We start from the raw sequence: 21,772 nt of genomic DNA, 5'->3' as shown, positions 1-21,772 counted from the left end.
AAGTCGGCACACCCGTACATAGTTTGGCCTCACGAGTAACATGTAATTGTACAGGACTGTGCCCATACATGAACCTGTAAGAAATGCTCCTCCTGCTTTCCATACGTATTTGTGTATGAGTCTGAGCAGCCACAGCGGCCCAGACGACGCCGTCGCCGCCGCTCTATTCCCCCGTTGCCGGCTCTGTTGCCATGGTGAACGTGTGCCATGGCAACGGCGTATGCAAGAGCCTTCCGTTCGTTCGCACTCTCATGTTGTTTGTGTGATCGTTTCGTATGACTTCGGATGACTCCCGCACTCTGAGGGTGGAATTGTCCCAAAGTACGAGCATAGTGGAGAACAATGTCACATCTGTTCTCGTCGTTACATAAGACGAGAATGCCAAATGCCTCCCACTGATATGCAAATGTTCGGAGCTGGTCGTGAAGAACGTATGGGAATGTTGCCGTCACGTTACGGCGGGCCTCATGCCTTCGAGTCATGCACATGCTTGTGGTTTCCAAGTAATTAGGACTCAGATGGGTTCACTTGAGGAATTGCCGCTGTCATTTTATGCTCAACTTGTTTTTCCGTCCTACATGAAAGCTTGTTGACGCTCTAATTGTTTTTTGTCTGATCGTCAGGTCTGTGTTTGGACTTGCTGTGAAAAACCAAAACCGCAGAGACTGAAAAACATTAGTAAGATGAATAGCGCAACTACGCTTCAGTTATGAGGCCATCAGCCAAGATCAAACCGATTAACTTCACAATAAACACCTACATATTGTAAATTGTTCTCACAACATTATGACTTGAATATAATCATCTCAGGTGACCATTTTGCCACTTGTTGTCAATTGAAAATGACATCACAGTCACCAGGTCTCAGAACACAACCAATCATGGCTCGCCAGTTTTCTGAAGCTGAGCCGTCATTGGTTGTGACATAAGACCTGGAAACTGTGAGGTCAATTTTAGCAACTTGCAAAATAGTCCCCCTCTGAGAGAGATAAAAAACAGCTGGATTTTGCCCATTTAATTCATATTCCACAAACAATACATTAATCAGAACACCGTGTTCCAACTATTTGAGTTGCACAGAACATATTACTACAAAAAGTGTTTGGCTTGACTTCCCTTTTAAAAACGTAACAGACATAATAGATTCAGCGCAAGAGAAAACTCAACATCTTATCTCTTTAACTGAGGTGTGTGTGTGTTACCTCAGCTCATCACATGAATACACACAAGAAGAGCATGTGTTTAAAAATAAACACGCCCGCGCGCACAATCTTACTGTGGTGTGTGTGTATGTGCAGTTACAGCGGAAATGAACTTTGATGAAAGGTCAAACATCACTGGGAGATTCTTGAGAGGGTGGCGGTGGATGGCGCTACAAAGGGCCAAGCAGAGGTTTAAGGGTGGGGGGGACTTGGGGGGTGGCTGGTTCTGGCTCCAGTCTTGTCATCAGATTACATTTCAATTTTTTACTGAGAGAGTCTGCTGTGTGTCAGAAAGGACAGTGCCGGGCCGGTGACAAGAGACTTCCCTTAAAGTGTCCTCACTAAGGCAATGAATGACTTACATAAAAATAACCTTTCTTTTTTCCTTACTAAAATTTTTAACATCCTTGTGAAAGTACGCATATATCATAATCAACTGATGTGTTGTATCTGTAAAGTGGGCGTGGCCTAGTTGATCTATACGTGAGCGTCTGGAAATAAATTTGTGCTTGCATAAGAATTGTGTGTTTGTTTTCCTGGCTGAAAGTGCAACTGTCACTTTTGGTTTTTTTCTCCCCGTGGCAAACGGCATTGAATCCGATGTTTGCTCTCACTCAGTTAACTTGTTTTTTTTTTCCTTCCATTGCCTGAGCGACAGGTTAAAACTCACAAATCGAGGCAGTTGTAAATCAAGACAACGCTGTTCCCAATGTAGCAATCTCGCTTGTGGGCAATGGCAACCAAACCGGGGGGCCAACGGGGCAGAGCTCCCCCCGGGCGTTTGCCTGTATCCACAGCCACACCTCCAACATCTCTTTGATGAAAAATTTTGAACGGGCAGCTAAATGTCGTTTGGCAGACAATACACTGGCCGCATGTTAACTATACAAATCTCCTCCCAGTCATGTTGAAATACAAAGACAAACCCTGCCCCTCCTTTTTTGTCTGTGCTGATTCACAACAGTCAGGAACCTGCCAGCTCTGGATGCTCGTCTCCATGGAGACAAGGGTGGGAAAGCAAGTGATGATGTTGCTGGGAGAAAAACGCTCCGGCGTGTCATCCGCATGTGTGCATGTGTGTCTGCACGCTACGTAAGGAGAGAGGGAGAGAGTGGTCATTCGGTTGTCCGTGGCGACGCTTATTTTTGTTCAGAGATCGTTAGATTGTGAGAGGAATCCAACGATAATAATATGCAATGCTGTCTTTGTCATTCATGGACAGTTGCAGCTTCTGGCAAGCCCTGCCCCTTGCATGTTGAACACTTTTTATGTGCTCAAGCTCATTTGCAGCAGCAGCTTTTCTCACGTCGCGATTGGGCAGCATGGTGGTCTAGCATGTTTGACAGTTCTGAGGTACAGGGTTCGAATCTTGTTGGCCTCATGCTTTGAGACATAACACAAACAGGATGGGCCGGTTGTTTGTGTTGTGTATGATTTTTTTTGTGTGTCTGATCGTCTATCACTTCCACACTCTTTTTAGCGTCACCATTTTGGACATTGAAATGAAATGATCATTTTTACACTTGATGGTGTCATTTTGAAGCAAGTCTGGTTGGACTCAGACTTTTTATTCTGCACATACTGAAGCTTCTTGACTCCAAATACCAGCGTGCGCTTTATCACTGTCATTACTTTGTTTGGGGAGTTGTCCCTCCACTGTAAAGTAGCAATTTGGGCAAATTAAAGTCATTATACATATTTACACTTATACATTCAAGGTGAGGGAGCTTTAAAGTGCCCGCCCCCCCTCCTCCTGAATCAGCAGCGGTTCTCAGTAAAACCCTCATTATCGCTCTCCTGGTGCTGCGTACTTGTATATGTGTTGATAATGCAAATGGGTCCCTGGATTATTCGGGCCGAGGTAAAAATGGAGCCCCTTCGTCCCTGTAGCGCTTTATCAGTACGGTAGTGCCTGTCTGCTCTTGACCCGGTTGCAGCACAAAAGTGGCGCTCAATTGGAGCACCTTGAAGGACACTCGGCGCTCAAACCAAGCCACGTGCATCAACATCAAAATTTTAATTATCATTTCAAGTTGAAACGCATGAATCCGTTGACTCAGTACTTTCTGGGTTAAAAGAGAATTGTGTTTGCACGCCCTGCCTGCATGCACAGACACGTCCCGCTGCGTGACATTTGACTTCAAACGTCGGGATGACTTACTATATGAGCGCTTACGCAGCCCGCGCTACTTTGGAAACGTTTAGGTGCTTTCCTGGAGGGCACTTTGGATCTTAACCGCTGTCTTGGCAACACCTCCCTGCTGGCTAATGCGTAAAAGCAACATGAACACTTATCAGTGTTATATTTGTTCCATAGATTTTGTTGGCACGATTTTGCATTGTTTCTACACATGACTTCTGATTGCTAATCCAAAATCTCATTGTGGTAATAATAACTTCCCTCAGTATCGATTCCCGATACAGACATGGATCAATACTTGCATCAAAGCTGTATAGCTGTTGTTTTGTTCGTTGTTTGGTTGAGTTTGATTGATTGGAAGGTGTGCAGGGGTGTTTATCATCTATGTGATGATTGAGAGGAGCAACCCAGAAGGGGAGGGGGCAGGGGAGGGACGCCACCCAACACTTGCTGAGCTTTGTGTCGGGCCCACTCAGCGCTCGGCAGCCGCCATCGATTGGCGGGTTTCGATCCACTCAGTGATGGATGTGAGAAGACACTCGGAGGCTGCTGGTGGCTTCTGTCACAGCCTGCTTCTTTACAGCTTCCTTCCCCATGATGCACTAAATGGACTTGTGTTTACTTTCTAGAATAGCGGCAGAAAAAAAAACCAAAAAAAAAACAGTATCTCTTGGGCTCAGAGTGATTGAATACCTTGTACAAGGCCTTGATTTAAGATGTATCAACAATTTATTTCAGCATTCTAGGTTGTAATGTGAATTTGGAACAGAAATGTAATTTCATCTCAGCTATGTGTTCTGTCAAGTGGACATACCGTATAATGGAAAATTGTTTTTTTTAAATTGCTTGTTTACATAAACTATTGGCTCTCTAGAAGGCCTGTCCATTCATTAAACAATTAGTTTTTTTTATTAGACAATTTTTGAAAATTGAATTTTGCCAAATTGTCACAATGAATCGTTTGCCAATTAATCCGACAAGTATCTAATTCAACCATTGCGGTAGCTTTAGCTAGCTTAGCCTTTGTTAACATTTTTGCGATCAAATAAAAGGCAATAAAACTGATTTTGTCGTTTAACCTTCTCGTCTTCAAGGCCAGCGAGTACTCATCAGTCGTCCTCCTCGTTCTCTTTTCGTGGTGAATGTTGAGAAAGGCACCAGTGCAAAATTAGCTTTCCACGAATGACGCTACAAGTCTGCGTTTGGCGTGATCAAAGCCACAGTAATGGCCAACATCATCGTCTCATCTTGTGACTTTGTCTGGTCCTGGCTGCAAGGACACCGCTGAAATAAGATCGTAATTATATTTCACTCCTCCAACGGGTGTGAATATTAGAAACAGACGCCCGTGTGATCTATTACAGTTCTCGGACTCCAACTCTTTTATTGCGCTTAATAAACTGTCCAATAAACACAAAATAACAAACATAAACTCGCACATGACTACTTAAGAGAATGCGAGTCAATTGTGGCTTGTTATGACTAAATACTAATTGTAATCTGTACTTGTTTGATTGTGCGCCAGCAAAGTGAATGCAAATGTCTTTTTGCGCCAACAAAAATGATTTCATTCATCAACACTAGAAAAAAGGCCACTGGGTGCCATTTGTGTTTAAAAGTCAAATAAAATGCAAATGCAGGCTCACAAAAGTTCTTCAATGAAGAAAAGAACAATTGCTTGTTGATGGTCATTTTATAATAATGACCATCATTAAAATGACCGCATACTGCTTTGAATGTACATAAAGGTTAGCAATGTTTTCCCACTCGTGTGTGTGTTCCATAATAAAGAGCGTGCTGATGGAGCGGCCACCAGGTCCCCGATCAATAACTTCTGGCACGGTGCTAAAGCAAGCACACCATCGTGAACGCGCCCATGAACTCTAGGCTGGGGGGGGGGGGATGGAGTAAGATGACAGCGTTGATGTGACGTGTGACGCCACATCTGGCCAGTTAGCCTTTGACTCAGCTTGAACGCTCTCAAGGTTGTTGAGTGTTGATTGCACGTCGCTCCAAATGGTTCCTGCCTCTTGTGGAAGGCGATGATGTCACAGAAGTCCATTCTTTGAAACAATTCTAAACTAATTGGATGATTAATCGGTTTTCAGGGTTTGGTCATTCAGGGTTTTTTTCAGCTGCCTTCTTTCACTTTGACACCCTCAACACCCCCCCCCCCCCCCCCCCCCCCCGACCCCGGCCCCCCGTCTCTCCATTATCACATTGCTCCCGCAGCCTTTTCCCCTTTTCGCTCCCTCTCCGTTGTTCCCATTCCCTGTCTGTCTCGTTAGCCACCGAATTGGCTCGTTAGTGGGACGTGCTGGCAAGGCGTGGTCTCCAGCCCACCTCCCCTCCTCCCCCTTGACTCTATGACACCCCCGCCTGTGTCTCAAACATCTTCATCCACATCTCTCTCTCTCTCTTTCCAGTAAGATGATCCCGCGTGCTGGCAAGGAGTAGAGAGGAGTTCCTTTTCTGGAAGGACCCCCGCCAGCCCTCCACCCCTCCCCTCCCCACCTTGAACAGTACACACACTCCCCTGTCAGAGATGTGGAAAGCCTTACTTGATGTCACGCCTGCGAGAGACGCGCATGGTAAAAAGGCAGGAGGGACTGGATCTCTTTTTGTTGTATTTGGTTTTCCTTCACTGCCACTTTCTCCACTCTCTTTCTTTTTGAGGACTCTCAGGTAGCCTCAGGTGGACACCCTTCCTTCATCACAACTCGTTCGCTCGCTCTTGCCGTGGGTGCCTACCCCACCCTTGCGAACGCGCGCCGCTAATTGCCAAGGCAGCCGAGTGGGAGTGGATCTCAATGGTGAAAGAGGAGGAGAGCATCATCTCCTCTCCTCTCAATCACTGTGGCCATGGAGGCACTCCGCTGACGACGGGTTCCCGCACGCTGGATTAAACGAGGCGCAACAACAAAAAGAAAGAAGAAGTGACTCTCAGCATGAGTGAGGAGGCAAAGGAGAAGACGGCCTCAGGAACAGGAGGAGGGAAAGCGGCTCATCGCAAAAAGAAAGGCAAAAAGGTGAGTTTGTTTTGCTTTCAATAGATGAATGGGAGATTTGGAAACATCTGACAGGTGATGTCTCACGAGCAGTCACCTGCGTTCATCCCTAAATCGCTACTAGTCGGGCTGGTTGTCTTCTCGCCCCGGGTGATTGGCTGCAGGAGCGCAGCTATGCAAAGTAGAGGGGGGGCGGGGGGGCTGGTAGTCAGAGTGATCTGTTGTCCTATCCAACTCTACTTCTGTAATTTGCTGTTGTTTGGCTACCGACGTGTTCTCGAGGCGTTTAAGAGGAAGCCGCGCAAACATGTTTTGACTTATGACTTGGAATGTCGACCTGCGTGCGTACGCATCATCACCTTTTTTTGTTCTTTAGTGAACACAAACCCAGTGGTGTATTCTTTCAGTTTAAACAAACCTAAAAAGCTGCGCTTATCTCTTTTCTCTTTATTCGCGTCTGGCAGGACGAGAAGGGAAGAGGCTTAAGGCTTTATTTGGGGTTGGCCCTTGAGATGTTGGATTTATTGGACAGGAGGCGAAGAGCAGAACGCGCAAGATTGCCGCCATACATTTTAACAAGGTTGTTGGGTGTGTTGCTCACAAGCGGCGCACTCCTTGCTTTGGCTTCCAATTAAATTTACGGGCACTCTGTATGTGTCAAAACCTCATGTGGTGCAAAAAAAAAAAAAAAAAAAAAAACAGCCGTCTCTGAATGTCAACGCCGGTGGGTTCAAATTCCATCAAAACAAATGAGGCCTGAACAAAAAAAAAAATCCGATTCAAATCGACATCAGGATGATGAATGCCGTTCTCTCATAAAGGCTGCAATTTTCCAAAAACTGCCTCGTTTCACTTGGTCTGTAGGCTTTTAAAAAATCTATTTATAATGATTGGTCAATTTATGTGGGCGGTGTGACGATTAATCAACAACTAATTAATTACTAAATTAATTGACAATGATGAATTGATTATTTTTATAATCAATTAATTGTTTATATAAATTTTTGATTCAAAATTGTCCAAATCCTTCAAATTTCACCTTGTCAACTATTTATACTGTCCAATCTCTGTCAGCCTCCATGAGAGCAGACTGATTATATTTGTAAAAAAAACATTTGCATTTACTTTAGAGAAACAATGATCAGGTACTCCGGCCATTATGGACCAAAGCTGTAATTGAGCCATGAAAACTGAACCACGCCATATCGAATCAAATCGTAATTCCACCGAATTGAGCCATACTCGAATCATATTGCACCCAAATGTATATATTGTCCCAAAAAATTCAGCCCTAATTCCAGTCCAATGAAAAGTGGACGTTCTCCTGCTGCTGTTCTTTTTTTCTACCAGAGTTGAGGCTATGCAAAATTAAACATTAAATCTCTGAGGCCGCTATTTTAAGCGTTTTGCTGCACGGGCTTCATCTTCCATCGGAAGTTGCAGTGCAGGTTGGTTGAACTGAACCAACAGGATCATCAAAGTTGCCCACAGACTATCTTCTTCCTCAGCCGGCCGCCGTTCTCTTATCTCGCTCACGCAGGCTCCGCTCTACCGCCACCGAGCACCCAACAGCTCCGAAAATCATGCATATTGATGATGTCTTTTCTTTTCTTTTTTTGTCCCGCTTTGCTTCCGTTTGTCGGTTTGTTGTCGTCGGGGCACCGCGTGCGCATGCGCGTATTTCGCATCACGACTACGCCAGATGTGTTCATGATTGTAACCATGGCAACTCGGCTCTCTTTGGAGCGAAAGATGTCGAGGGTGAACGAGAGGAGGAGGGAGTGGAATTAAAGAAAAAGAGAGAGCGCGAGAAGAAGAAGATGAGGAAGGGGAGACTTGGCTGCTTGAACTTGTTGGCCAGGAGAGGGAAATGTTACATTTTTCCGTCTGTCTGTCTGTCTGTCTGTCTGTCTGTCTGTCTGTCTGTCTGTCTGTCTGTCTGTCTGTCTGTCTGTCTGTCTGTCTGTCTGTCTGTCTGTCTGTCTGTCTGTCTGTCTGTCTGTCTGTCTGTCGGTCAATTCGCTGCCATAGAAGATTTCCTACTTTCAACAAGAAACTCCAAAGCTCTCCAACCGAGCATCTTGTTGAATCAGAATCACACGGACTTGAGCCAAATCAAACGGTTCCGTTTAAAAACGAAAAACGCCCGTGAATTGAGTGGCACCCCTTGCTTATATTGTTTGATATTTTCTTCCAGCTTGAGTGTTGTCTTTTGGGGGATGTGACAAACATCTCGCTTTCGTCCCTGGTCTTTTCTTGTGCCTAACGAAATGCTTTGGGCCATCTTGCCCCCTGAGATGCACACGACTGCTGGAAAGAAGCTTTCAAAGCGGGATAACACATGACGTGCACCCCAGACGGCCGCCATGCCAACGTGCTGCTAGAAGATGTTCCTCCGACTACGTGCGTGCGTGTGTGTGTGTGCGTTTGTTTGTGTGTGTATGTGTGTGTGCTCGCACGTCTTTTTGATGTTCACATTAGCCTTAATGGACTTAGATCACATCCTTGAGTGGGCCTGATTGTGCTTTATCGGCAATTGCAAGAGACTTTATGGCGATATCAAGTCCGGCAAACGCGCGTGCCCGTTAGCTTGACGTCGTCGCTCCGTCCTGTAGAGGTTACGCAAGCTGAAAATTGAGCACGGATGATGCCAAAAAGAACATCCGTGAGATTTCTTACATAAATGTGCTCCATCAGGTGTCGATCGAGCGGAGGTGTGAGCGAGCGCATGCACGTGTGGGCTTCCCCCTCATCTAAATGAGCGCATGCATGTGTAGGTGGGCTCTTCCTGCCTTTGCCTTTTGGGTCCTGGCCTGCATGGGAGACAAGGCGGGGGTTGGCCTGCTCAAGCTCCATCATTCTCTGAGGAACATAAGTGAGAATGTGGAGAATAGGTGTGATGGAGAGGAGAGTGGGGAGGGGGCTGCGAAGTGGAAAGAGGGCGTGGTGTTGGCAATTTTCATTTGGACACTCTGGATGGGAGGGTGTTTGTGTCTAAAATGGCCGCTTCCCTATAGTGAGTCCTCACCGGCAACAGGTGAAAATCCAAAAATACCTTTTGTAGCCACTCGGCCATGATTTTATGTCTTAAGGTCTAAATGAGTGGACATTGTAGCTTTAAAGGCACCAAAATGGAAGCCTTTGTTGAGCGTGCTGGTGATTTTGACGAAAGCAGTTCGAGGTAAGCCTTGAGAGCCCAACTCAGGGGTGAAGAGTGTGCAGCTAATCAAAGCAAAGGTCAAAACGAGGGCTTGCCACTCTCCTCCACTCGTCCCATCTTGCCGCTTGGCCCGCACTGCCATCAGCACGTGCACTTTTTTTTATGTTCACTTTGCAAGAATAAATCGATAACACAGAGAGCTCAGCACATTTGAAATGGCTTTCTCTCGCCGCATGTGAGATGTTGTTGGCGAAAGCCCATCAGGCTTCGGCCGGTGAGCGACTTTGTTTCCAAGTGCTCCCTTTTTCATCCGTTCTCCTTTCCACTTCATCTAAAAAGGTTTTGATGGCTTTTGTTGACATCAAAGTCATGGGCTCTTGCTACGTGCTCAACAGAAATGCCTTAACAGAACTGCTTCATTTTACTTTTGTCTGTAAATGTTATGTAGGCAGTATTTATTTCAATGTTCTAATGCAATCAAATCACAACAATCATGGAGAACAATTGTGATATTGTTAATTTTCATACAGTTTAATTTATTGCTTGGATATAGTAACAAATATGGGAAAAAAACAAATACTCACATATTAAATGGATTTTTGTGGGGGGGGGGGGAGGGGGGGGGGGGGGGGGGGTGCTCCCGATTACATAATTGTTCCAAATGGTTCAGTATCTTGTACTATAGCTGCAATGTGAGGAACATTTTCAGGTATTTTCCTGGATGCACTCGCGTGGTTATTTTCTGTGCAAGCATCTGCTCTTGCCTCATTATGGCAGCCTCTTCCGCTTCCCACTCTGATTACACTACCCCCCCACCCACCCATTTCAAAGGGGAAGGAAGAAAGAAGAACGAGAGTTGCACTGTTGGATTTGTTAAAAAAAATCTCAAGAATTCGGGATCCTCTTTGGGCTTCCTCTGGCTCAGCGTTGCCATGGCAACTACTCAACGCCAGCAAGTGGGACAACAAAAGCTTTTTATTCTGTGCCAAACGAAAGCGTTTTATGGCCGACGTTTTGTCTGTCGACCCCGTTGTGACTGTCGCCGCTCGATTTGTGGCGGCCCTTTTAGAAAAATTTATTTCTTTGCTGGTAAACTCACCTGACTTCAAATTTCTGTGATGGTGCACACAGGGAATGAGAAGGATGAAGATGAGAAGGTGTGCCAGTGAAAGCTAACAGAAGCTCCTCAGCGCTTCACAATGTTACATAACCTTGCGAGCAAAATGTCCCGCGTGCTGCGATCAACCTTAGTGAAGCTTTCCAATAACCCAAATGCTCACCCCCACCTTTCTTTCTGGCCTCATGCTTTGAATTTGCCAGCAGCTGCTTTGTCTGCAGGTGTCGGGCCGTCCGTCACCCGACGCCGCCCGCTCGCTTTTCTCTGTCACATCCATCCATCCCTTCTCCAAGCCATTGACTTTAACGAGCGGGCCCAGCTTTTCCTCGGGCTCGGAGTCGCCCGGCGACACGAATCTAAAGTTGTTATCGCCATTCGACCGGACGCCTTCATTTATGATGGTCTCTGAGCAAACAGCTGACGTAATGAGCCAAAAAATTTAAAAGTTGCAGGCCGCCATCGGATAGTGATGAATTATGTTAATCTAATCCACACACACTTCTAAATACTACTACTAAATAGCGTGCAATATAGTTTATAAAGTTGTTTGAGTGGAGTAAGATTGGTAAATACACTTGTTCATCGGTGTGTTGATTCTGTGAAATACCCTGCGTGCTTGCGTGCGGTTAGCTAATGCACTAACAGTCGCGTAATGTGACAACCTCCAGCTGTGAGGGTGTGAGCCGGCTAATGAGATAGCCTCTGGATGTGTGTGTGTGTGTGTGTGTGTGTGTGTGCGTGTGTGTGTGTGTGCGTGTGTGTGTGTACGTGTACGTGTGTGTGTGTGTGTGTGTGTGTGTGCGTGTGTGTGTGTGTGCGTGTGTGTGTGTGCGTGTGTGTGTGTGTGTGTGTGTGTGTGTGTGTGTGTGTGTGTGTGTGTGTGTGTGTAGAAATGGCAGGTCGCAGAAGTGGTGCGAGTGCCTTCGAGCCTTTCACAGAGCTGCCTTTAAATAAGGAAAAAGGATGATTAGGAGGAAGGGCAAGGGCAGGAAGAGATGAAAGAATTGGGTTCGTAGGATGGAAAGATGAGTGAATGCAGAGCTGAGGTGTCCAGGAAGGGGATGGAGTCTTCCATGACTGGACTCGTGAATAAATCACTGCTGAGATCTCATGCTGAATGTCGCCTCAGTTGCGACGAGCCCCAGATGGCCGAGAACTTGCCAAGTCGTAATTCCCCAGTTGAGGATGTTTTCCCATTGGCCTTGTCCAACGGCAAAATTCCAAACTTAAGCAGGACATTTTTTGAAATGACCTGCACCTTTGTTGAATTTTCTTTTTTTCTCTAAGAACCAGATTAGCACTTGTCTGAGTATTGTTATATGGTTTGGTGCTCTGTTTGTCTTCAAACCTTTGTGGTTTCGCTATATCAATGCTAATTTTACAAGCCCGTCTATGGTGTTTTGTATGATGCGTTAGCATTAAGCTAGAAAACTTCCATATGTAAACTTAATCTGGTAGTGGCAATAAAAAGCTTGAAGCAAGCACACGTCACTTTTTTGAAACATTTTTCGATCCTTCGGACCTTTGAAAATTCGCAACTTGGTTGACTCTGAATTCAGGGTGGCATTATAGAAGAAAAAAATCAGCAGAGAAGCCGAGTGATGACTAATTGATGCTATAAAGCATGCAGCATGTATGTGAAACATTAAAAGTGCAGGAAAATGTTACATAATCGAAGATGAGGGAAAATGTCGACAGCTAACGACGGAGTCGTGTGGGTGCTCGCCGGGGGAGAAACCATTTCCTTCCGAGGCGTCATGAAACGACGACATTGCCGTCCTCATCATGACCGAGACGCAGAGCGACGGAACGCTTCTGCTTCGCCGCTCTGATTTCTTGCTATCTCTCGTTCGCTCTCTTGCAGTTCTTTGATGAGAGATGTGCGTGAGCCCGTAATTAACAGCATGCTGGACTCAGAGGAGAAATAATGTCAACAAGTCTTGCAGGACTAATCCTCAGCCCTCTCGAGTTCTTGCTGACACAAGAAACAAGATCTGTGGCTTAGATGGTGATAGCTGAACCGCATTTCAAAGCCCCCCGCCTCCCCCCATTCATCATGAACATTTGATGATTCAAACTGTGTCAACATGCAAAAGTTCTCGTCAGCGTCCTCGTAAAAGCACCGCGAGAGGCTCTTCCGCCGGTCAAGAAGCATTTGGCAGACGTGGCCGTCTCCTAAGTGGAAGTGGCAGCTAATTGTCTGTTTAGCCAACATGGTCACAGTCACAAGCGCATAAAAACAGAATTAGTATTGACCCCGAGCCGCCGGGTGGCCGTGTAATCTCGCGCGGCAAACCGTGCGAGTGCACGCGCCGGCTGCTCCAACCGACGTGACTGGCGAGCCGCCGCTGGAATTAACAGTCAATGAGAAATTAAACATCCACCGTGTCGCCATCTTTAATCTGGACAAGTGTGAAATGAGGGATTTGGGAGGGAATAAGATCGGAGAGCACGGATAATCCTCGTTCATCTTCTTATTCCATCGTCAAGAGCAGCTAATTGCAGCCGTCGAACTGCGGCTGCTAATCTGCGCCGGTAGAACGTTCGCAAAGACGCCATCGCATACCTCAGTCGGAAACGAGATTATCGGAAGCGAGGTCGACAAGCGCTTTCAATGGCAAAAAAAAAGAGCAACGCAAATCTGGCCAACTGTATTACTTACGGGACCTTTATTTCTGAGCTTCGTGTTCACTTTCCCGCCATTTTGCAGAATTCATATTTTTATATTTAATAATTCTGTTTGGGCCTACACATTTTATGTCACGCACTCATTCAGTCACACTCGCCATAAATATTTTCCAACGCAATTCATTCATCACAATGAGTGCAGTTGGACCGAGCTTACTTGGGGCACACCTCCAGCTGCCCCATTTCTCGCAAGTACATTTCTGTCTTCATAATTTAGCTTTTGAGTAAAGCCAAGGCCGCTGAGCAAATATGGACCTGACGTGGCGACCGCCCCTTCCTTTCTCACTTTTGAATGTGCCAGTGAATAATAATGAAAAAATGATATCCATCCGCTGTCTGACCTCCTTTTGTGACTCCTGCTGCTGCACCAGCTTCGCTCCCTTGCCTGGCTGTGAAAACCCAAAGGAGGGAGGGGTGGGTTGATGGGCAGGGGGGTATTTTCAACTAAAAGAAGGAGCAGACGTGAACGCAGACGTGCACTTTGTAGCGGGAAGGCGGCGAGGATGTCTCTTTTGTTTCACTACTTTTATTGAGTCAGGCGCCATTAAAAAAATGTCACGGCGCTCCGCCGGAAAAAAATACTACTGCGGAGTCGTTTTTGCACGTCCTGTAATTGTTTTACCCTCCCAAAATTTCTGACTGCAATGTCAAGGTGCCATGCCAGATGTCGGCGCCATAATAAACCACACTGATAACTGTTTACAGAAGTGGAAAGAAATCCCGTTGAGTTGTTTTTGTATGAGCTCGTCTGTCCATTTTGTGGCTCACAAAGAGTTCTGAAATTCCGCTGGTGGATTTGTATTTGGGGCAAACAGACTTTAGGAAACCATTTAAAAGCCCCAGCAAAATAGTCACACTTTAACAGGCTATGTAAACCGGATTGTTGTTTTAATCCGAATTCAAACCGTTTTCACAGTGGCGCATAATGGTGATGGGCCCGCTCTGTTGTCTGTGAGGTTGTGTCCTCCTTTTCAGCTCTTGAGAGGCTAATTTGTTGATCTGCTAACCAGATTAGCACTTGTCTGATTAAGTGGCCGCAACCGCCGTTGCCGTCCGCGGCTTCGCGCGACATGTTGGCGTGCCGGCATTGTCATGGTCAGCTGCCTTTGACTTGTCTTTGATGCACTCTCGCTCCTTTGGAGTGGTCACAGATGGCCGTGATGAAGTGAAGATGCAAAGAGTTGAAAAGGTGAGATTCGCAAGTAGACCTCTGATATAACAGGATTGGATTGTCTTCTCTCGGGAGGCCAAGAGTTGGAGTTAGTCGGTCAGTTGTGTGTTTTGTTTAGCAGCAAGTTCAGCTTGTAAATCAAAATTAGGGTCGTGTCTGCTCCTCGAGTCTTTTGATTGTTTATGTGTATTCGAGAAATGTCTTAAAGTGCCTTTATGTTTTGTTGCCTTCTCTCTCCCATTGGCAGCTTATCCTGAACTCAAAGCGAAAAAAGTGGTATCGTTGCCATGGCAACCGTTATTTTCCTCCTTACAAGCCACTATCAACAGAAATTCATTTCTGTATTAAAATGGGTCATTGGTCTTGTGCTAATTTCAAGTCTGAAACCTGATATAAATTATGAACAACCCCCGAGGCCCCAAGGAAGCTTGCTTTTAACCCCTCGACCTCGTCCCCTTTTCAATTGAGCCTCTGCCTGAGTGGCCATGACAGGTTGAGCTCTGGGGACGGGAAGGTGAGGACACACTTTGGAGAGGGAGACGTGCACCACCGTTGTCGATAGAGTCACGCATGGGTGGCCAAATGTGCCCGCCGGTGCCAGAAACTGGGGAGTGGGACACCGGCAGGGGCGGCGCTATCTGGTTGTGACCACCCCAACATCCAAGGCAATAATTTGACAAATGTGATTCTGAGGGGCTTTCATACACGTCTTCTCATATAAGTTTGCACGTGTCATCTCACGACCAGTCGTTATAATGAGCCATTGTGCCACCCTAACGAGAAGTTTCTAGCTTGGACAGCGGCGGGGAGTAAGCAACGCACACCTGCGGCCTCAGCCGCAACGCTCCCTGACTCCATCCAATCAGTCGCACCGTCAAGCGGAGTGACATATCTGCAGATATACACTGATACGAGACCGGAGGCCCCAGCTGTCAAGGCGGAGCAGCAACGAATGGGCGGTGGCTGGGAGACGCCGCTTGGCCAAAATGAGTGGGAGGGGAGAAAGCGGACGGCGTTTGCTTATCAAACATGGCAGGATCTCCCGGTTTTTGTGGCTTACGGGCTTTGATAGGTCTCCGCTTTGCTTCTGTTGCTTGGTGTTATTGCGTTGAGTGACGGAGCGCGTGATTGTTTCAGTGTGAGACGCGGCCTTATCGGAGTTGATTTCCGTTCTAGCGGATGGTGGCATGAACCGCGGAGCTGTCAAATGACTTTCTGGTCGGAAGGGGAGTGTTCTACTTCCAGTACAATAAGTGCTTCAAGCCACATTTTAGTTCTTGTTGTTGTGTGTCATGCATGTTGAGTGACTGCCGTCTCAATTGTACAGTACACGGGTGCCTTGGCACACTTGTAAAAAAACACACACACACACACACACACACACAAAATGTTGTTCTAATGTTTTTTTGATCAGCCTGGGGATAATATAAGAAGGACCCAGCTCATCTCTCAGCTACTCAGTACGGCATTAATATTAGTGGTTTTTACAAGATAATCAATATATATGAAGAGAAAATGACTGACTTCAATCTTTACTTTAGTCACGTTTGTTAACAGAGGTTAAAGAACTTTGTTGCTGCAAGCTATCACACAATTTTGTTATGCTAGAAAATTTGCATCTTTACGAGTTGCCTATTGTATAATATAAACTCTAACTTCGTGTTGGCCATCAGCTGCTGGCCATTGCTAGCTACGCCGCTAACAGCTTATAACATTCTCAACATTTTAATTTTCCATGAATACTTTTCAAACCTCCACTGTTGGTCCCTTGAAGGTTGCTATGTACATCCAAGCTATTATGAATGTTATTGCAATGATTATTATTATGAAGCTGGTTGCTGAGCACCTGCGCAGTCGACCACCCAATCATCTCATTTGCATCCAATTAAGAGCCCATTTGTAACCTTTAGGCGCTCATTCATTAGCACATCAGGCGCTTAGCTGCCATTTAATCACACTCTCCTCTTAATCAATGAATCAATTGCCCATTACTTTCCATTCATTCCTGAGCCTTCATCTCACCTTGACATTTTGGACAATTTGATGCTTTGAGCTGACTGATGTTGGCATTTAGTAGCAGCGGATATTAATTAGAATAGTCAGCCGTGATATTTGCATTATAGGCCATTGTTGCTTTATCCCAGGAACTTGCGAGTAAGAGGATTAAATTTGGACTGTTCCTGCTGCTGTCCTTTTTCTGTTGAGTGGGGCAATACAGTTCTTTGCCCCCCCCCCCAAAAAAAAAACAAGGCCATGAAACCTGCCTAGCAACAAGTGACTGTAAATAAACAAAATATTTTCTTTTGAGAAATCATTTTCAAAGTATTACTCCCAACTTGCATGTTCCAACTTGTCGCAACAAATTGTACATGCTGGTTGAGCATCGCATGTGAAATCAAGAGCAGCGCACAAGCCAAAAGGCCTTAAGTGTGTTGGCACCACCTTCATCTTTTTACAGTCAGGAATAGCGCCGTCTGTTAATGAATACTTTCCATTGATGGCCAAGAATTATAGTTTGCTGTAAATGTATCCGCGCGTTCGGAATAATGTACTACAAACTCCAAATGCTGAGATGGAGCCCGACCTTTGCTCTGGAATCGATGCAGAAGTGCAGCGTGTGTACGCCGACGGCGGCCCAGCGCGAGGTCTCCTCAGGCGCGACCATTCTTGGCACGTCTCCGCCATCCATCACGCTGGGGGGGAAACACGACACCGGCAGAGGATGTTCCGCCGGCTCACAGCCACTCTCACGCTGCCGTCACATTTTCAGCGTTGGTGCGCTCCCTGCAGCACAAGCTCGCGTTGGCTCTGAAAACAAATTCAAACAAAAAACGAACCTCAAAAACAAACGACCTCGTAATGACAATTCCTGCCAATTGTAACCCCGCTTGCCACGGCTGCACCCCAACACCCGTGGACCTCCCCGCAGACATGGAGATGACTGGCGGAGAGGAAGCATGCGGCCAGCGCATTCCGGCATATGGCATGCCGACCCACTGACGGGTACACGCATATGGTGCCGGTGGCGTCCGCTGCTTCTCATGGGGAGAAAGCTCCGCGCTCACCGTCTTTGATGCGACTCCAACTCGCAGAGCTCCCACGGAGTACAGCCAGGTTTAAAAAAAATAGAAAGATTAAAAATAAAATAGAACGACACTCATTTTGTCTTTTCTTACAACACGAAATGGTCTTACTATTATTTCTGCTGGTCTTGGCACACAGTTAGGATTATCAATGTCATTGTGTCCCCAAAATATTGGGGAAAAAAAAATCATATTCAGATATGCGAGTTAGTGGGTGCCGCACTTTGAATATGCAGAGCGTGATTGTGGTTTGAAGTTGTAATAACACCAATCGCCATTAGATGGCAGTCTTGGTTGCATTTATCCTGCGCGACACTACATCTGAGTAGGCCTAATATGTTTTTTGCAGAACATATAATACCTCAATACTAACATTTTGGTGAGTTGATTTTTTTGGTGGGGGGTATGTACAAAATGATGACATACTATACGAGGAGCCTGTATTTTGTAAACAATAATTGAAAAAGTGTTCCCGGAATAACTCGGCAAGTCGCCCACCGGAGCAGCGGAAGGTTTCTTTCCAGTCGGAATTAGCAGCGAACTCGCCCACGTTCCCTTCTTTTCACTCAACCTGAAGTCTCGTTACAGCGTTCTTAATTCTCATCCATGGAAGCTGTGCACTGTTCACGATTTGCAATTAAAAAGCACTCAAGCCTCCTGTAAATGGTCAGAATCGGCAAATGATGTTTTATTAATGCCCGAATTGATCTTCCTTCCCCGCCGCCGCGGCTCGTCCATCATTTTGTCGGCCCCACATTTCTGGGAAAGTCCTAATGTGATTGGACTTGTGCTATGATGGATGCTTTGAATAGAAAAGCAGGGAAATGTTTTCTGTGCTTTTTATTTTGAGTTGAAGAAGAAATGATGAGGACATTTTTATCAGTGGCTACTTTTCAGCTGCCCTTTGCGGCGATGAATTATTGCAGCACGTTAGGGGTAGTTTGTGATTACAGGCGAACTGTGGGAGCGAGGGGCCTCCTCGTTTTTGCGCTCGGCAACAGAGCGTGAAATTGTTGGTTCGTCTTCATTTTTTTTTTTCCTGTGGGAGGAAACCCACTCTGGCCTCCCGACCCGCCCTGATAAAATTCTTCATTAAGCTGTTTTGTCCTGGTTGCGTTGACGCCTTCGCCATAGCTTGAAGGCGTTGCAAGGAAAAGCGAGTGTTGTTTTTCTATTTGGCCATTTTATGATGAAATAGCTCGTGACGCAAAAGTGGTGTTCGCATTTTTTGGGGGTTTTGAACATTGTAGTTATTTTTAAGTGGAGCCCTGCTTGCCACCTACTGGTGAGTAGAATAGCTTAGGAGAGAGTCTACAGAAAAAACATAAATAGGGAAAGAAAATCGTTACTTTTGGTGAGGATGCTATTTAAAGAAAAGCAAATGACACTGAACGGGCAGTGTAAATGTCAGCTCCCCTCCCTCCATCTAGCTAACCTGACGTAACCTTCTGTCTTCACCTCCAGCTTAGGCGTGCTTGCTGTCTTCGCTGTGCTTTGCGTTCTGGGCTTTTCTTTTCAAAAACAACTAAGCAGACGTTTTCCCCCAGAAAAACAAACGCACACCCCGACAGCAAGTCATTCAGAGCTTCATCACAGTACTCCCCCCCCCCCCTCTTTCTTCTCCTCCTCCAAAAATGTCTGGCTGCCCCCCTGTGGGCAAAGTGCGCAAGGACACTTTGCTCTTGTTTTTCCTGGTGACACACATTTTGCTAGGTTGGTGGGAGACAACTGGGTTACGTCTCGTACTTTTTGTCTGTCCGGAGGGAAAGAAAGAAAAAATGAAGTGATGGAATTGAGTGATGCAGGTGAAGGCATCATATGGGCAAGGGTGCATGTAAAGAGTGGGCCGAGGCTATCTTGTGTATGCATGAGTAAGAAATGCACAAAATTGATACTAAAATCGTTTTCTTTCATATTCAGATGCATTTTTCATACAAGGAAATCCATCTAAATGTGGTTGTTTTCATTTTGCTGGAGGCTTTTGCTCGCCCAGTCTGAGCTCCAGTCATCAACAGGGAATAGTCACATATTGTTGAAATGAGCTTTTCTGCCTGGTGAAGCTTAGTCAAAACTAAGGTCCAATGAAGAGATATACATGGGACGATGTTTTAAAATCTGCGCATCTGTTTTGTTTGCATCGAAAGCACGTTTGCAGCATTCTATGGATCAACGCTAGAGGGCAGCACAGTACAGAAAGTAGCAAGTGCACTCACCATCATGAGGATGGTGAACATTTGCCTCGCTTCTTTTTTTTTTATTTTAAATCACTCACGTGCATTCTTAAAAATATGACTTACGCGATATTTTCTATTTCATTGCTACAAAAATATTGCACCCAAAGTATTTTATGCTAATGCTAAAATCACCTCAACTCTTTCCATCATGTTGATCCCTTCGTCATTTTGTGAAGCTATCCAGCCCAAATATCACAAAATATGAAGAATCATTATAGCCTTAAATATATATGCGCTTTGGGGAACTAATGATGCTTCAAAACCATCATCAAGCCAACCTGAACTATTCACGCTATTAGTGTAATTACTTACTGTGCGCCCTCAGCGTGACCTGTCGAGCTCAAACCCCCAAACACACACGCGCGCGCACGCACACACACACACACACACTCACACACACATGCACACGCTGTCTCCCTGCAAGCTGCCCCCCCCCCCAGCTCCCCCAACTAGGATGCGCTGTTGTGGCTGTAAAGGTCAAAAGGTCAATGAGATTGTTGCACTCTGGGGGATTTCATGAGTAAAAAAAAGGAAGGGAGCTCACTGGCTTTAAAAAGAAACAGGACCGTGAAGTGTACCCCGATTCTGGCAGAAATATTGAAAAATAAATACATTTACTGGCTGATTTTTCGATGATTGTTCGATGAGGCTCAGTAATGGCTCAAATGCTGGCTCGCAGTTGAGAGGTTCTGAGTTTGAATTCCTTTTGAGGACGTGTAAATGCATGAATGCTATTTTTTATTTCGTGCTGCCCGTAAACATTCAAGTGAGCGAATGAGCAGTTCTGACTGTAAACACAACAATCGTAACCCCGTTTGGGTTAGCGAGGACATATTTTGGAGAATTTTTGTGCCAGTCCATTTGTCATTTTGTGTCCCGTGGCTGTAATATTTTGGCATCTGGGACCATAAGTGGGTGACCTTATGTCTACCTGGCAACACGCCTGGAAACGGCGGGTGGAAATGTTCCAACTCTTTTGCGGCCACCTGCCAACTCTGGAGCTGAGATTTTTTTTTTTCTGTCTGGGAGTAAATGTTTTGCCGTGAAGTGACGTCCACCTTGGCAGTTCTTTTCGTCTCCACCTGCCAGCAGTTGTGCTCTGAATGGACTTTTCTCAATGAAAGCCTTCACAACTGGCATCTTTTGAAACGTCACCACCCCGTGAGCAATTCTGGAGGATTTCTGGTACGACCGCCATTCGTGTGCACATGTACCCAGCACCCCCCCCCACCTCCTCTCACTCCCCATCCCAATCCTTTTTCTCACCTCTCCTTATCCATCTCTCTTGTCCTTTTCGCAACCGCCCCATTGGTGGTCGCCTAGCAACGGCATGATCATTTGGCATAATGTGCCCCCCCCCCCGATGCACGTTGGGGGCTGCGAGTCAGCATCCCCCCTCCAATGACATCACCGCTTTCCAATGCTGGTGGCTGCATTTGAAGAGAAAGAAAACAAGGGAGGGGAGAGAAAGCGGAATTATACGGGTCTCCACTGGCTATGTGTCCCTGGAGGCTTGTCACCCCCGCCCCCCCTCATCAATTGCCCCATATGGTCCCTAACCCTCCATCTCCAGGTTAAAGACACGTGAGCTGCAAATGAAATTGACAGGCACATGGTGAGGCAGCCTCACGATGGCGGCAGGACCCGGCCAGGCTCCCGATTATGCCGCGTGGTCTCGCACGAACGCAAAGATGGCTTCCGTACGCTTTGCCAAGCTGTTGGCTTTGACGTGAGCATGGCGGTCGGTAATTTTAAATAGGACACCTTTCCTTTCTTTCTCTCTTTCTCGTCATTTCTGTTAATCCGTTGTTAACTTGTGAATCGTTAAGCTAGGAGACTCTTTTGGCGAAGTTACATGTCTTGGTTGGACTTTTTGGTGTTTAAATAAATAATATGTAATTCTCTTTCCCATTTGTGACGTTCCTAAACATTGTGCGCACAAAACATGAAAATGTGCGTGTGCGTGCAC

The 21,772-nt window shown here is 46.0% G+C and overlaps 1 protein-coding gene across 3 annotated transcripts in view; it reads left to right on the top strand.

Moving 5' to 3' along the window:
* Window positions 1–5,791: 5,791 nt before the first annotated feature.
* Window positions 5,792–21,772, top strand: part of LOC125978903 (ankyrin-3) — a 69,066-nt gene continuing 53,085 nt past the window's right edge. Inside the window, exons 1-2 of one of the 3 annotated variants that reach the window (XM_049736771.2) lie at window positions 5,792–5,933; window positions 6,019–6,371. In XM_049736771.2, coding sequence (XP_049592728.1) covers window positions 6,291–6,371 — 81 coding nt within the window. In that variant the 5' untranslated portion in view covers window positions 5,792–5,933; window positions 6,019–6,290. Of the gene's footprint in view, window positions 6,372–13,758; window positions 14,505–21,772 lie in introns of those variants that run through there. The other 2 variants (XM_049736770.2, XM_049736772.2) reach the window with 2 other exon arrangements.

The sequence above is a fragment of the Syngnathus scovelli genome, chromosome 12, assembly GCF_024217435.2.
Source record: "Syngnathus scovelli strain Florida chromosome 12, RoL_Ssco_1.2, whole genome shotgun sequence".
Classification (NCBI taxonomy): domain Eukaryota; kingdom Metazoa; phylum Chordata; class Actinopteri; order Syngnathiformes; family Syngnathidae; genus Syngnathus; species Syngnathus scovelli.
The sequence above is the reverse complement of the archived record's forward strand: the minus strand, read 5'-3'. Positions and strand labels throughout refer to the sequence as shown.